This window comes from Eleutherodactylus coqui, chromosome 7 (assembly GCF_035609145.1).
Source record: "Eleutherodactylus coqui strain aEleCoq1 chromosome 7, aEleCoq1.hap1, whole genome shotgun sequence".
NCBI classification, from domain to species: domain Eukaryota; kingdom Metazoa; phylum Chordata; class Amphibia; order Anura; family Eleutherodactylidae; genus Eleutherodactylus; species Eleutherodactylus coqui.
The window spans coordinates 64723075-64741042 of NC_089843.1; the positions used below are offsets into that span (position 1 = coordinate 64723075).

General features: G+C 42.1%; 1 protein-coding gene across 7 annotated transcripts in view; it reads left to right on the top strand.

Moving 5' to 3' along the window:
- The window catches only part of APBB2 (amyloid beta precursor protein binding family B member 2), a 324093-nt gene that overhangs the window by 119940 nt on the left and 186185 nt on the right, over nt 1–17968 (top strand). For all 7 annotated transcript variants that reach the window (XM_066573153.1, XM_066573149.1, XM_066573154.1 and 4 more), the window contains one exon: nt 8264–9070. In XM_066573153.1, the coding sequence (XP_066429250.1) occupies nt 8264–9070 (807 nt within the window). The remainder of the gene's footprint in view (nt 1–8263; nt 9071–17968) is intronic.

The window sequence follows — 17968 nt, forward strand, 5'->3', positions numbered from 1 at the left end:
GAACACGGAACTAGAAGTGAATGGTGTTCCAATGATGATCTGCTTGTCGAAACAGTTCATACAAATGCGAACAAGTTAGCGGTGACGTCACTGGAATTAAAATGGAAAGCATAGGTTAGCTTTCCTTAACAGATCCAGTAGACAGATCCGTTTATCTTAGTTTGGTTTTCATTTTTTATTCTTTTGTCTTTTTAACCTTCTGCACATGCTTATTTAAAAATGAATCCAGGGGCATAAATTGACGTTATGGGGGCACGGGATCAGGGGCTGACCTTGCTTAATTCCAGATGGGTGTCAGCTGCCTTTAACAGCTGACAACTAACCACAACCACAACAGCTGCGATCAGCCCCAAAATCTGGCACCACAAGTTCAACGGATTTATCTTATTTACCCCTCGCTGACTCCCACAGGGTCGGAGGCACGACCAGCCCCTATAGGGCTAATTTATAAAAGTCCACTAGCGCTGATAGACTTGGCCCTGCCAAAACTGCAAAGCGTCAGACCCTACTACACTCATTCCTATAAAGGGTGGGGAGGTGGGCTATCCTCACCATGACTCCTTTCCAACCAATTTAGAACTGACTCCAAGGACCCTCCACCTGCCACAGCGAGCATGACTTGAGACCTCAAGCCTGCAAAGCTCCTTACAACAATAAGGCTTTCTTAATCCCCTTCTGAATTGCCAGAGCCCACATATCAATGCCCACTGTATTTAAATAGACGCCGTTATTGAGCCAATAGTTCCGTGTCCTGACTCTAAATCCAGATGCCTAATTGCCACTCCCCCATTATGAGCCATAAAAGCGGAAATCATTTGATTATTTTTCACCCGAGGCTTGTTAATCTTCTTGACCGACCGAGCATTATGCCATGTTTTACGCGGAATCATTTCTGACCACAGTATCACCAAACTAAGGAACATAGACCAAAGGCGCAAGATATTGTATCTGATATCTTGTATCAACCCCTTAAATGGTCGGCTTCCTAAATCGTTTTCCCCACCATGCAACACTAACATATCTTGGGCCCTATCCAAATGAACAAAGTTTTGTGTCTCAGATAAAACCTGACTCCAGACCATGCCACGAAATCCTAACCAATGAATCATAGCAACGTCCCAGGAAACACCCAGCTGCCTATCGTTAGAGCTATCAAGGCCTTGAGAAAAACCACTGTGAACTGAAAATTTGACAAAAACGAACCATCCTCATGACACAATAACAAGCCAATGATGACTTTTGTTTGATTGCGATATCCCAAGAGAAAGTGAACAGGAACCATTACTGCCTCCGATACTCGCGGTTCCAACAATTGAAAAGAAATGGACCTTCTTTTGTCTATTTTCCTCTTACTCCATTGGAAACCCTTCAGGGCCTGGCCTACTAAAGGATTTTTTATCACATCCTTAAACCCCATAATTTTAAACCAAAAGCCAAAGCAGCTATTAAATGATTAACTTTGGCTATCAAACAGCCCGCAGTGGATGCGTTGCCCAACCAATATAATAGTGCCCCAACTTTATAGTCATCAGTGTGTATGTCCCTTCTCGTGACCACCAAAGCTTCCCATTCATGCCAAGCTGTCTCGTAAGCTGTCAATGTACCTGGGGCCAACGACATATTAATCAGATTGCTAGCTGCTCATCAAGCAATTTCAAAGCCTATGGGGGGGGCAAACTCTCCCTTCCTTTTCTTCCTCCAGAGCTAAGAATCAAAAAACTCCCACTGAAACTGAGAATGCGAGTCTGAAATTGAATTATCAATATCCAGAATATGAACAGCTACCACCCAAGCATTTAAAGACAAAGATTGCAGCACTAAATGATGGAGCAAACTAACGACAGGAAGGGAGGATGCTGTTGTGTTGTTAATGGCCTGAACCACCCCTAAATTATCACAGTGAAACCCAACTTTTTCTTTGCGAAACCATTCACCCTATAGCAAATGAAAAAATCAGCAGACTAGCGCTCCAATCTAGAGGATTCCTTAGAGAAGGTAATACGTAAGTAAGTGGAGATACAAAGGATGGGACTTACCTGGTGTGGAGCACCCATCCAATGACAGGCGTCCACACCGTCAGTCCGGAAAAGCTTTGTAAATATATCCACAAGTAAGCTGCTGCGAATAGGAGCCCGCACACAAATATATTGATGGAAAATTGAAAAAGTTATGGCTGGCGGAAGATGGAGGCAGAAAATTATTTTATTTTTTACCAAAGATATTTTATTTTTTTAAAGTAGATTCCAAGAGTGTGCAATTGCATTTTTTTCCATTGCACACCACTTTTAAAAAAGTTTTTCAGTATTTTATATGGTACATTAAATAGTAACATTAAAAAATACAACTCCTCTCACAAAAAACAAGACCTCAGTCAACTCGGTTGATGCATAAATAAAAGAATTATGAATTTTTGCAAATGGGGAGGAAAAAACAAGAATAATAAAAAGAGCCATGTCATGAAGGGGTTAAACTGACGTGCAAAGTTGAACCGAATGGAAGCCTTTCCATAACTATAAAACTTTCCATTGACTATAATATTTTAAAAATTTAGCCAGTTGGCTTCCATCTTGTAAACGGAAATAAAAGTGCAGTCTGCGCTGTTTCCACCAAAGAAAAAAAAATGGAAATCAAACAGAACGAAATCAAACGGAGCATAACTGAAGCTCAGAAAATCCCAGCGCTCCTTTAACGGAAATGCAAAACAGAAACCAAAAACAGTAATGTGAACAAGCTCTTATGCGTTTCAATGAGTGCCATGTAATATCTCACTTCACCTGTGGAGGCACTGCAGTAGAATTGAACACTTGCTATCAAGTCCCTCTGCAGCGTACAGTTGATTGCTGAAGGTCCCACCAGCAGGACAACCCTCTGATCAACTTATTTTTGGGGGAATCTGCTAACAAAAAAGGATTGTTGAATAACAGATAACCCCTTTAGTTAGTTATTAATCAGCACTCATGTTTCGCTTGTGGGAAATCATCCTGACCTGTTGGGATTCCTTTAGGACTAGTTTGAGAAATACTGTTGAAAACCATTAACTTTGTATTTCAGTATCTGGAGCCTCTTTTCAATTTATATTTCCTTACAACGGTTTTCACATTTTTAGAAAATGTCGGAATAAAAAGTAAAATCCAACCTGCTGAGCTCTGACTTTGATAAGCTTGTCTTCCTTGTAAAGAATAGAAAGATAACACATAGCAAATACTTTTACAAATACGTTCTCTCTGGTAGGATTCTTCTTTTCTTCTTTATTTCATTAAAGCGTACCTTTTCCCACCAGAAATCCTGAGCATTCTGAGAACACTCCAGTAGGTACTTCTATTTTTTATCTGTCGGCATTGGATCAAAGACGAGGCTTGCGCCTTTTTTCTTTTTTTTGCATTTATTATCTTTTAGGGATTCAACCTTGAAATAAAGAGAAGTAAATAAACTTTGAAACATGCTATCAAAACTATCATTGTAATATACTTACTGTCTGAAGCCTTCGCAATCTCCATGGTCCCTCCATCTATATACTATCCCACAGAATGTCATGTGACTGCCGTATTCATTGGCTACCACAGGATGTTACGTCAATATGAACGCAGTGGGAAGATTTACTGATACTGGGGCATATGGATTATGCCCTGTACAACAGATTTCGTGCACCAAAGTTGCAACTTTTTGGGCTTTTGTGTCAAGCACCACCGTTTTAAAAAAAGAGGGTGAGGCATCGGAGAGCAAGGCCCATTACACTGGCATAGATTACAGCAGTAGGCACCCTGCACACGGGCAGAAATACCGCGGTGGGATTTCCCACAGAATTTCCGCCCGTGCCCGCTGCCATAGACAGACGGCCGCGATTTATCCGTGCGAAATCATGCGCAGAAAACAAATTGCGCCATGCCCTATTGTCACTCCCTATGTCCTATGCCGTATGTCACTCCTCAGCCGCCGGCTCCGCTCTGCGCATGCGCCGGCTGCCGGAACATCAAAGAGCCGGAGCCGCGGGAGAGGTGAGTGCCACACTGGTCCCTGCAGGGGCTCGGGTCTGGTCCCGCTGTGAGAATTCTCACAGCGGGATCCGACCCGGCCATCTGCAGGCGGCCTAACCTGCACAAGCTCCTAGATAGCGTAGGTTTCCATCTGGAGCATGGTGGTACCTCCAGATCAGAAAAGTATAGTAAGTGGCTCGCACCTCTTAATAAATTTGTTGCTCTGAGCCCAAAACATAGTTTATTTAGACCATGAAATGCTAGTTTAAATAAATATGCCTCGCTGTCTGATAGTTTTAGACAGTACATACTCAGACAGATAGGGGCGTATGTTTTATGCTCTGTATGCCAGTTTAATGGTAATTAAGGGAGATGAAATAATACCTCCACAGTGCCACTTATTGGAAGGCAGCACTCCTTCAAACCAAAGTTAGACTCTTTATACAAGCCTTGTAACGATGACTGGGAATTAATGGTATGCATGTCAAAATTATGACTTTTGAGGATTTTATGCTGAGCCCCACCATTTTTTCAAAATTGGGTGCATCTAGCATTAGGGGTATGGTGCAGGACTCTGAGACCAGTGTATTAAATGCTGGTATCAGTAAGCATTTTCACATGCTTGAAGTGTCCACACAGGTAACAATTTTATGCATTATAGTTAAATGGTTCCTTTAAAATATTCCCCATTTATCACAGTGATTGATAAATCTGGCACATCTGTAGTGTCATGGCGCTGTCAGTGCCAGTTTCCTCCATGTCTTAGGATGGGGCCGGGATGACATCATAGCGTCAGCTGCACATATCATGTGGTGCACCTGCTGGCGTACACGTTTCAGTCAGTCCTGGTTTTTAAGGGTTAAACATTTCCCTGCTGCTGTTTAGTTGAAGGACTGGCTGGTGATTGACAGTCCTGCCAGCTAATCAGTAATCTTAGAGTTGTTTAGCTGATTAGCTGGCTGGGTTGATTTTTAAAGTCACATGCTAAATTAGTTCAATCCTTAAGCAACCCTTTAGTTTTGGGACAAAATTGGTCCTATACTAAAGGAAGGAAGGAATATTCTCTGCTGTGCCGATGTCCCAATGTGAGCAGCTATGGCCAATCAGAGAACAGGTATATATAGTGCATATGTAGTTTAATACTACCAATGCATTGTGGGGATTAGATAATCTGAAGATTGGGTTGGTCATCTTGGACAGCTGAAAATGGGACCCAAAACCCGTGGATCAGAGCACAGAATACCAAGGGCAGGTAGTATAACTGCCCCCTTCAGTCCCACGACAAAATGTTTTCCCAAAACTGGATTGTTGCTTTAAATATGTCTCAAGAAGTCACTTTTTACGCCACCCAGCTACCGGAGTGAGATTAATTTGTGACCAAATGAGACTTAAAAAAAAAAAGTCACATTTCCTAAATCTGTCAAAAAACTTCCCTCCACTAAAACCCAGCTCCTTTTCTAGCCACTTTGTAAAAGTAGAGTGAGAAGGGTACAACAGCAAAAAGTCACAATATTTTTTTAAACTGTTTTATGATAGAAAACTACCATAGACCTTGTTAAATTTTCCCTCCGTTGCACAGGTTAAATGGAGCAGACTTACTATTAAAAATTCACCAATTTTTCTGATGCAGATTGTGCCAGAGAACTATCTTACATGCTTAACGACACATTTATGATGTGTTTTCAGACACTTTTGGATACTTTTTTTGCCACTTCCGAGAAAGGGACATGGGTTTATAAAGAATGGGCATGACCTAAATGTGTCAAAATTGTGCCATATATTTTTGGTGTAAACTAAGTCAAGTAATGGGCTGTATAAAGTTAGTTCAATCACGTCCCTCATCTCCCCTCTTTCCTTCTGTAACATATATAAATGTTTCCATCATCTCCCCCTCCTGTAACATACATAAAGATTTCCATCATGTCCCTCCTCTCCCTTCTCTCCTCCTTTAACACATATAAAGGTTTCCATTATGTCCTCCTCTCCCTTCTCTCCTCCTATAACATATATAAAGGTTTCCATCATGTCCCCTCCTCTCCCTTCTCTCTTCCTGTAACATATATAAAGGTTTCCATCATGTCTCCCTCTCTCTTCTCTCCTCCTGTAACATATATAAAGGTTTCCATCATGTTGCCCTCTTCCTTCTCTCCTCCTGTAACATATATAAAGGTTTCCATCATATCCTCCTCTCCCTTCTCTCCTCCTATAACATATATAAAGGTTTCCATCATATCCTCCTCTCCCTTCTCTCCTCCTATAACATATATAAAGGTTTCCATCATGTCCCCCTCTCCCTTCTATCCTCCTGTAACATATATGAAGGTTTCCATCATGTTCCCCTCTCCCTCCTCTCCTATAATATATGTAAAGGTTTCCATTATGTCCCCCTCTCCCTTCTTCCCTCTCTAACATATATATAGGTTTCCATCATGTCGCCCCTCTCCCTTCTTCCTCCTATAATATATATAAAGGTTTCCATCATGTCCCTCCTCTCCCTTTTCGTCCAGGTTATATAGATAAAGTTCTTTAAGTCTTCCCTGATCAGTTTTGTTCTTGAGACCCTACACCATTTTTGTAGCCCATCTTTCAAATAATTCTATTTTCCCAATGTCTTTCTGTAAATCATCTGTAGCCCATTTTAGCTCTTTCTCCAGATAATTCAGATGTGTTACATATTCTTGGCAAGGTGGTGCACTTCCATGAAATTGGCATATTCCAAATAAAATGTGGGTGAATTGGTTATTACCTGGGTAGACTGGAGAACATGCTTAGTTTCTTTCTGTTCCAGTTCTAGGAAAATAGTGAAAGGCTTTAAAAAGCCGTCATCCTGTTATAGACATAATTTCCTTTTACTTGTGAGGAGAACAGCACTTATTACTGAAAGAGCTGTAATCAGGGCTCAGAAATTGGCGGTACGCTTCATAAAAATGCGATTTTATGCATAATTTTACTGTCACTTGACATTTTCACATGCTTGAAGTGTCCACACAGGTAACAATTTTATGCATTATAGTTAAATGGTTCCTTTAAAATGTTCCCTATTGAATAACATGAGTATACACAGAACTTACTTAATGATGCTATCATGTATTTTATAGCATCAGCAGAGTTTATAGGTAGTTTTTTTAATTAGAATTTATATACATAATGTTTTTCCAAATGTGATACATGGACAAATATTTACACTTGAGGAATATATATATATATATATATATATATATATATATATATATATAATAGTAAAAAACACATTAACTCGATATTTATATTTTTATAGTGTAAATAGTGTAAATATTTGTTCATGCAGCACATTACATTTAGAGAAAAATTATACACGTTTTGGGGGCAATTTTAAAGATTCCTCCTATTATTTTGTATTAATCCAATAGTGACTACTAGAGTAACATATTCTAGATTGATAGACATGGTCTGGGAGCAACAGTAGTGGGTGTATATGTCAATTAAATGACTGAGTGGCTAGATGCCTTAGCTCCAATGGCAATTCCTGAATGACCTCTGTCCTCCGGAGTGAGAGATACTCTGTAATGACTCTTCACTCAAGTTAATAAAAAAGGTCCCGACTTGCAGCCTTAACAGTAATACTCTCATTTGCACTGCACTAGTAGGGCATCTGGATAGCGGTTGTCTGGTTAAGATTGAATCTCGTGTAATATTGGACGTCAGTCTTTAAGGCTTACAGTGCTAAATTTCAATATATCATTCTAGGAATTAAAAAAATATCTAGTGGTACTCCTAGTAATCTGATACGGAAATCTATAGCCACCATACATTTCCCTTGCAGTGGGTGCTGCGGGTAATATAATATTACAGGACGACCATTCACAGGAATAGCCATTATGTAATAGCTGAATGGCAGCAGGTCCACCATAATGGGAATCGTTCCTACTGCGTGGCTCTCTGTTCTGCGTTATAGAGCAGACCCCTCTCGATGATGTCCACATGCCTTAATCGGACATATGACCAGGCATATAACCCCTTTAAATGTACATTTTTATCTTGACGTAACTTTCATAAATTTGGAATTGGACATACAGTTGATACATTTTTAAATGGATCCAAACAAGTCCTGGTAAATCCCATCGGCTTATAATGGCATCCGTCAGATTTCTATCAGTGTTCAGATATTATTGACAGCACTACACTATTCTTGACATGTAAGCTATGTTTAATGGTATAAATGGCGGTAGTATATTATGTTATGGTTTTAATAATGGCATGTCACTTGGACCGTGACTGACAAAGCTCTTCCTTTTTATTGTTTCTTCTAGTCGACTCAAGTGTGGAAACACTTCCAGTGTTTATGGCAAGCCACAGTGCCACAGACATAGTGAATAGGAATGGTCCCGTTAGTCCTCCAAATACTTTGAACTTGCGATCTTCTCACAATGAACTACTAAATGCAGATGTAAAACACATTGAAACAAAGAGCGACACACCTCCAAAATGCAGAAAAAAATACGCATTGACCAATATTCAGGCGGCCATGGGCTTGTCTGACCCAGCAGCACAACCCCTTTTATCAAACAGCTCTTCGAATATCAAATTGGTGAAGAATGGGGAGAACCAGTTGAGAAAAGCTGCCGAGCAAGGACAGCAAGACCCAAACAAGAATGTTAGTTTAGAAGATGGTGTCAATAGGATTTCAGAAAAACTAGAAGGCAAAGATGAAGATGATCCAGAAAGCTCTGAAATTCTTCCTCTACTTCCCAGAAGGACCAAGAGCTTCCTTAATTATTATTCCGATCTCGAAACTTCCAGAGACCTTGATCAAAGTCTAACCAATGGCCATGCAGTGAAGGAAGAGGAAAACTCCATATGGATCACTGACCAAGGTCCTGACATTATTGCTAATGGAGAAGTGCTGCTGTCAAAACAGAACAAGACTCCAAGTCCTGAGGATAGTCTAGTGCCAACAGTGTCATCTAGTCCCGAGACTAAGAAGGACCATCCAAAGACTGGTGCAAAGACAGACTGCGCCTTGCATCGCATACAGAACCTAGCTCCCAGTGATGAAGATTCCAGTTGGACTACCTTGTCCCAAGATAGTGCTTCACCAGCAACTCCTGATGAGTCGGGTAAGTTTGCATTCTCTGTTGTGAAATTATGTCTGACCAGAAACTGCCATTTTGGGTGTGTGGAATTTTATGGGGAAGAACGTATCGAGCTACAACTGTATACATATTCTTTATAGATATATGGATCAATATACCATGAGTGGTCCAAATAGTGTTAGATGCTGCAGAGTTGAGTATATTATGCTGTAATTTATAACTCTACATTAAAGGGATTGGCTGGGATTTTAAAATGTTTTTAAGTTTTGGGACCAAGTTCTGTCCCAGCATAAGAGTGGGCAGGGGTATATTACCTGCAGTTGGTTTTCCGATGACCCTTCTATCTGCTCTGTTTTTAACTGTTCAAGATGGCTGAAGCAGTTTTTTAATTATCTAATGCAAACTGTGCACTGACTGGCCACTAATTGGCCAGTACCAATCATGTGAGCAGTTCTGTCCAATCAGAGAACAGGTACAGTGCAGTGGTAATCTAGCACTACCAGTGCACTGTGGGGATTAGGTAGTCTAAAGATCGGCCACCTTGGACAGCCAAAAACAAAACCTGAAACTGGAGCATTGGAGGGACGGCAGAGAAGAACAATTGTGGGTAATATAGCCTCCCTCTGATCTGAGGACAGAATTTTGTCACAAAACTGGAAGTTTTCTTTAATTTATCCTCACCTTTTAGTTCACTGCTGATCATTCACGTGATCATTGCAAATAGCCATCTTAAGCCGCATTTAACTTTAGAAATGCTAATATTCAGTAGTCAGTGTAATCTTGTCATGGTGGCAATAGGGAGTTGTGTCATTTCAGTGCAGCAGATTGCATTGATAGAGTGGTGACCCTAAACACTAGAACACTTGGTGCTCAGTTTAGTCGGCATCCTCAAAGTATGTTTCCTCTGTAAGGCTGCAGTGTTGTAGAATAAGGACAGTTTCACATCTGCGCTCTGGGTTTTGCTTTCCTGCTCAATTTGGCAAGCAGGAATGGGGAATCCCCATGGCCGAACGGCTCTGTCTTAGAACGGAACCAAACCGTGCCGAATGGACCCCATCAACTGTAATGGGGTCCATTTGCTTAGCGCCCAGCTGCCCGGCTTTTAGCCAGGAGAAAAAGCGCTATTTCTTCTGGTATTTTGTGTTGGATCTGAGATGGAACCTTTGAACAGAGGTTCCAGTGCAGATGTGAAATCGGCCAAACACATCCGTGGGCACGCACTGTACACGCCTGTCCTGGGTCCATGCTGCCTGTAGATCAGGCATCATGATCCTGGTGATTGGTTCTCTTTAGGCCAATCTCAAACGACTGGATTTGAATTTGCGGATTCTGCGATCTGCGTCTGCGCAAACTTTCCAGGGTAAAACGCGGGCATTGAAAGGCATGTACTTTTGATTTTTTCTTCGCACTCGCAGATACGAATTGTGTGCTCTGCGAGCAGAAGACAAATCACAGTGTGCACTATTTTACCGCAGAATCAACGCAGACAGCCTCCATTGATGTCAACGCAATTAACACTGCGTATGGACTGCAGGTACCCGCATCATTGCGAAACAATGGCGTGGGGAATACAAACAAAAAAAACCCCAAAAAACCTGTACTGCGCATGACCCCCTGCGAGCCTCCGCGGTCATGGTTAGTGCCCTACGCAGGGTCACTGGCTGGACTCACCCGAAATCTGTATTTAGAGTGCTTAGATGTAGCAAACATTAAGTTGACATTTAATGCATGATACTAACTTATTAGCAATGTGAATCAAAGCTGTAAATGGAGTTCTCCCAAAGCGCCAGTCATGTTAACGTTTGCTACATCTGTATGTTTGCAGTAGCGCTTAGTGGTTCCGTCCAGCTAGATTAAGCAGCAATGTCCTGCACTCACTGCACTAATGTAACCCACAATTTATTAGCTTCCACAGACATTTTCCTAGGAGCCTCATAGCAGCGAGGAGCCAGTATAAATCAGTGTTAAGCTCTTATCAAAACTTGAAGAATTTGGTATGATAGGAATTTTTCATTTTCATTAATGTGAACTAACCGTTTTACCTGAGGCTCCAGAGTGATAGCCGGCAAAATAGTCCAAGACTTTAAACAAGTGAGTACCTGTCCAGTGACAGCACATGGTAACAAAGCCTGAATATTGATATTCCCTTCCTCCAAGCTCCATTCTAGCTGCTTCCTGATATACTGGTACATTTATATGTAGGATATTAGAATTATCATTCACTTGGCACAAGGCTGTCATCATATACTGCAAACACTTCACTGTGTATTTATTGGGATTCACAGTCTGATTACTAACACTTTGCTACAAAATTAAATCATTCCTGGTAAAGACCAATACACCAGTGAGCCCAGAGATAGATGATGGATAGATATGAGAGATGGATGAATAGATATTAGATGGATGGATAGATATTAGATGACTAGATAGATATTGCATAGATACAGTATGAGAGATGGATAGATAGATAGATAGATAGATAGATAGATAGATAGATAGATAGATAGATAGATAGATAGATAGATAGATAGATAGATAGATAGATAGATAGATAGATAGATATGGGATAGATATGAGATAGATATGAGATAGATATGAGATAGATATGAGATAGATATTAGATGGATGGATGAATATGAGAGATTGATAGATACCGTGTTTACCTGAAAATAAGACCCTGTCTTATATTAATTGTTGCCCCAAAAGAGGCACAGGGTTTTATTTTCAGGGGGTGTCTTATACTCACCTAGCAGGCGTCATTTGGGTCTCTTCCACTGGGCCGCAGCGCTCTGGCAGGCTTCCAAGCAGTACTTAATGCCGACGGATCATCTCTTGCTGGTGACGGAGCTTGAATACCCTGCCTCCAGCAAGTGATTGCTCTGATTGGTTTAGGAGCTCCGCCTCAGCCAATCAGAGCCGGTGCTCAATAAACTAATCGCAGCCAATCAATGATCAGGGTAGGTCTTATTTTCAGGGAAACAGTAGATATTAGATGGGGGGATAGATTTTAGATTTATGGATATGAGAGATAAATAGATATGCGATAGATAGATAGATAGATATGAGATGGATGATAGATAGATAGATAGATAGATAGATAGATAGATAGATAGATAGATAGATAGATAGATAGATAGATAGATAGATAGATAGATATGAGATGGATGGATGATGGATAGATAGATATGATATATGATATGATATGATATGATATGGATGGATAGATAGATGGATAGGTGAATAGGTTGATAATAGATGGATGGATAGATATTGGATGGATGGATACTAGGTGGATGGATATATATTAGATAGATAGATAGATAGATAGATAGATAGATAGATAGATAGATAGATGGATATGAGAGATGGATGGATGGGTAGATGAAAAGATATGAGAAAGATGGATGGATAGATATTGAATGAATGGATAAATATTGGATGGATGGATGGATAGATCTGAGATAGATAGATAGATAGATAGATAGATAGATAGATAGATAGATAGATAGATAGATAGATAGATAGATAGATAGATAATGAACTACAGTGATCTCACAGCACATGGATAATAAATATTGCATTATAGTATAGGCGTAATGCACACAATGATGTCAAAGTACAGAGGTAACGACAAATGTGATGTCACTGTACAGGGATAATAAATATGGAACAAACACTGGATTTCCCTTATGTTGCAGGGTAGTCTTGGACGAATGGATATAATATTATACATTGTACTCATTTACTGTGCAGTGTAGTCCAGTCACGTTGTGCACCTCTGAGCACCTTCCACTTTGTCGATTCAGCACCATTGTGTTTTACATGCCGGTGATTTATAAGGTGGCATCTTATTCCCTTCTTGAACAGTCTGATGACTGCGCTGTACGTCATTCCTATGTATCATCATCACAGTCATCCAGAGCCCTGATGAACTGTCGTCATGAACGGTTCAAAATGAAGGACGAGAAAAGAAACATAATGAACTTTTATGTTTCTAACGGTTGGCTACATCTTCCCCCTTAGGAGCATCTAATAATCTGTTTACTGTAAAATGCAGGCAAGAATGAAAACTAGTACATCATCCGATTCCTTCATGGTTCTTACCACAAAATATTACATTAATGTATATGGTGGAATACTTCATGCTCAGCACAAATAATACCGGGTGAAGCCCAAACGTTCCTCAACAATTCCCTTTTACACAGAGTGATTTTATCATTCAGTATATCGCTGGATCAAACGAAACTGCCAGCGACTGAACGACAAGCAGTACTGGTGCATCTTGTCTCCACCAGAGTGATTGGTGGTGACATGGGCTGGGCGGGTGGGGCTACAGGAAACGTGCACAGCTCTGGATTGGCTGGTGGATACACATCTGCACCGAGATGAGCTGTGGCCCCGCTCTGCTAACCTCCGGAAAATTGTGGTTCTCCAGCTCCTCCTGCCCCCGCTCCGTTGTCTACTTCATGCTGAGCAGTTCAGCCCCGCTCTTCGGCACCTCTGCTCTTCTGGCCTCCAACGTAGTTTATCATGTGTCCGGACCACTTCACACCCACTGATACCGAAGGAGGCCGGCTCCTCGCTGTGGACCAGTTACCAGCATTTCTAGCGGCTGCACATATCTGCGGTTGCTTCTCGTAACTCTAAACGTAAGCCCTAACCTTAAACCTAACTGGCAGTTTCTTCTGTGGAAGTTAGTTCCCTCTTGTAGGCAATGCGCTCCTCCATGGCCCACTGCACTGCCTTCTTCATGCTGTCAATTTCAGCATTTATACACCGCCGCGGATAGGCGCTGGCCATCCATTCACGCACGGCGCTCCAAAATGGCAAAGCAAAATGCCTGTATCTGGCGTATTGTTGCCATGACAATGCTCCAATCCAGAGCTGTAGGTGTTCCCTGTAGCCGCTCCCACCCAGCCCATGTCTCCACCCATCACCCGGGTGGAGACAAGATGCACCAGTACTACGACAAACTATTATTTGTTTGCTTATCTTTCGCCGTTCAGATTATGCAGCCATAAAAATCAAACAAAAAATGGCGTGTGTAAACAGGCAATTGTTCATCTATGAATGACTGCCTGTTTACTGTGAATGGAGGTGGGCAGCTGGAGAGATCTCTGTCCTGCTCACCTCCAGTCACTGAATGATTTTCGCTGCTATGTGAAAGTACAGGAGCGATAGCTGTTGGGACAGCTGTTAGGCACTTAAGCATCCGACAAATGTCCTATGTGAAAAGACCCTAGCTTCTTAATTTTTGTCTGGTTCCCTATGAAAATTGCCAAGTACAGATGTAGCAGCACCAACAAGGATGTTTGGCACACTTCATCTGTAGTGCAGATCGCCGGGCTCCTGCTGGCTGCACAACTCTACTTGCGTAGTGTGGACGCTCTATTCATAGTGAATTGCACCAGAGCTAGGCAATTTATGTAGCCGCGCCGAGACTCATTGATAGGCTAACGCGCCAGCCCAACATGCGTTAGTGCTGCAAGATCTGTATATCCTTTCCTCGTTGCAAAACGAGGTCTGCCTAGAGCTTATGCTAAAAATGGCCCCTCCAGCATCCAAGCACTTTTGCATGCAAGCACTGGTGTAACTATAGGGGATGCAGGGGATGCGGTTGCACCCGGGCCCAGGAGCCTTAGGGGGCCCATAAGGCCTCTCTTCTCCATATAGGGAGCCCAGTACTATGAATAAAGCATTATAGTTGGGGGCCCTGTAACAGGTTTTGCATTGGGGCCCAGAAGCTTCAAGTTATGCCTATGCATGCAAGTCCATATATTAATAAAGACATCTGCTAATGTGACATTAATAGTGGCAGCAGCCTCCCAATGTATCGCATCTCAGAGGACATCAATTGTTTGCGGCTTATTGCTGTGTACTCGGCCCTTCAGTAAACCCCATGAAAAGAAATCAGGTGGCATCAGGTCAGGTCACAGAATTTTAAAAATTATTCAATCGCCAAAATGACTTTAATTTTTTAAATTGTTTAAATAAACCCGTTTGCCAGTATTCAGCGGCCATCTGACTTCCGGTGGACGTCCATGCGAGTGCTGGAGACGGGGTTGCAAGAGACACTCAGCTGTGTGCATTGAAAGCTAAAGACAGGTGAAAAGATAATAAACCAGCTCATACTCACCTCTCCCAGCTCTAGGTCTCATCTGTGATAGGCTGCTTACAGGCTGCAGCTACCTGTTTGCGGGATGTGACAGGCTGCTGTAGCCAATGACAGAGCTCAGCAATCAGGCACTGAGCTGTATCATTGGCTGCAGAAGCTTGTTTATGGGCTGTCACAAGCTGCTGCAGCCTGTAAACAACATATCACAGCAAAGGCCTGGAGCTGCTGGCAGTGGATAAGGGAGAGGTAAGTATGAGCTGTGTTATTATTTTTACACATAGCGTACCTGATTTTAAAGACGAAATTCAACTTGTATTTGTATCACCCCTTAAAGGGGTTTTGTAATTTAAAAAAAAAAAGAATACTTACCTATTAGAGATGAGTGAACGTACTCGGTAAGGGCGAATTCGCAATCGAGCACCGCGATTTTCGGGTACTTCACTACTCGGGTAAAAAGTACTCGGGTGCGCTGTGGGTGAGCGGGGGGTTGCAGCGGGGAGTGGGGGGGAGAGGGAGAGAGAGAGGGCTCCCCCCCTGTTCCCCGCTGCTACCCCCCACTCCCCTCTGCACCCCCCCGCCCCACAGCGCACTCGAGTACTTTTCACCCGAGTAGTGAAGTACTCGAAAATCGCGGTGCTCGATTGCGAAATCGCCCTTACCGAGTACGTTCGCTCATCTCTATTACCTATCCCTTCCCCGTCAGTCTTCTTACCGCATCTTCTCCTGGCTGATCTTCTCCTGTCCCCCAGGGTCACCTCACCGAAAGCCGGACGGATCCTCTTCTTCTTGTTATGGAACATCCATTCTCTGCATTCTTCTTCCTGCAGGTCAGTGTAGGTTATGTCACTAGTGACGTAGCGTTCACTGCACTAGGAAGGAATGTTAATCTATTGCAGACACTGCACATGCGCACTGTCTCACCGCGAGAGTTTATACTATTGTAGAGAGACAGCGCACATGCAGAGTCTTGGCAATAGCTCGGCACTCCCTGCTAGGCTGTGAATGCTACATCACTAGTGACAGAGCGTACATTGCCCTGCAGGAAGGAGAATGCCGGCAATGTACGCTCCATCACCAGAAGAAGAAGAATCCGCCGGCTGGAGTTGAGGTGACCCGGGGGACTGCAGGATCCAGAAGAAGATCGGCGGGGAGAAGATGCGGTAAGAAGACTGCCTGGGGAGGAATAGGTGAGTAGGTAGAATTTTTGTTTTCTAATGACAGAACGCCTTTAACATTACTGTATTTAACACAAATGTTGGCATCATAGGGGATGTATCCTTCTCATAAACAAATACTGGAAAATTCATTGATTTTCTGCTGGTTGTTGTGTAAGTTTACCCTCAGGATAGGTCAGCAAATCCCTTTAAACGTCACAAAGTTCTCCCTCATCATCTACCTTTGAGTTGTCCAAACCATATCTGACCTTACATGACTGAAGGTTCATGCCCTCCTCTCTAAACTCTATTTCTTTCATTGCCTTTCATTTAAAAAGAAGATCAGCGATCAGCAATGTAGCAACAATCCATCACTTCATTTCTTCACTACATACAACCTATTGCATTAAAGCATAGTTTCATCTCTTATGAACCTTCACTTTAAAATAGGGTGTCAGACTTACAGTAATTCTTCATATCAGTCATTTGGCTTTAAGCTCTTCCATTAAAAAAAAAAGAAATCTTGAGATCTCAAGTCTGTCCGTCTTTGTTCTAGTCTGCAGAATGAAAGTCCCCCCCCCACCCCCGGTCTCTGTGCCAGACCAGCTCTTGGCATTGCTCTTAATGATATATTCTAACGAAGGGAGGGACTATGAGATGAGAGGAGCACTCTCGCTAATAGAACACATCCACTAAATCAATTGAGTCCAGTGCTGCAATGCACCTTCGGTGAGAGAAAGGTTGGGAGCTGTGCGAACAGCCTGATATCTTCTTTTGAATTGCTGACCCATGAAATGTGTGTTCACCCTTAATAACTTTCTGTATACATTTACATAAAAAATAATTGACCGATTGTGTAAATGTGGCGAGGCGGCCAGGATGCATTGTAATTCGTAAATGTATAAAGGAAGGGTCGGCAGTAATGCTTTATGTCCGTTAAAGTAGCATTGGACTATTACATTCTATGTCCATCTGGAAGCAGAAATGTTAATGTAGCGCAGGGATAGATGATCACTTACAGCTTTGAATTTAGTCCCTTCCAAAAGCTTGCGAAACAGTCAGGAAATACATCAGTGTCTCTGGGAAATCAATTGAGTAGTGATGTGTTTGCACTGGGCTATAATTTCCTTATTGCTCCTGTAGCTGCTGTCTGGCTGGTGAAGGCAGTCCTCCTTCCTGAGATCAACATGTGGTGTCTGCAAAGACTCCCTATTGTTGGAGAAGGTAACGAACTCCCCTTCATTAGCATCTTTCAGATCCTCCTCTCCAAAATCAGCATATGCCTTAAGTACAATTAGAAAATGGTCATCACACATGCATCCTCTTGCCAATCCTAGTTTTGGGATCTACGGTTCTTCATGGATGGAAAGAATGAAGCTCATTGGAGCTACTTGTCCTGTAGCTAACAAAGGATGCTGATAGCAGGACAGCTAGGATACCTCCAAAGAAAGGAATCTTGTAAGTACAATGCTTACTTGTTGCTCCTTATTGTCTGTGGATTGGGCATGTATCATGGTTTACATCAAATGTAATGCAAGAACATGTGTGATCGTATGCGGCAGGACATTGATGACTTGTGGGCTGAGTATTGATCTGTCACAAAGTTAATGTTAATGCTGCTTGGTGCAAATTGTGTTTTTTATATTAGTGGCC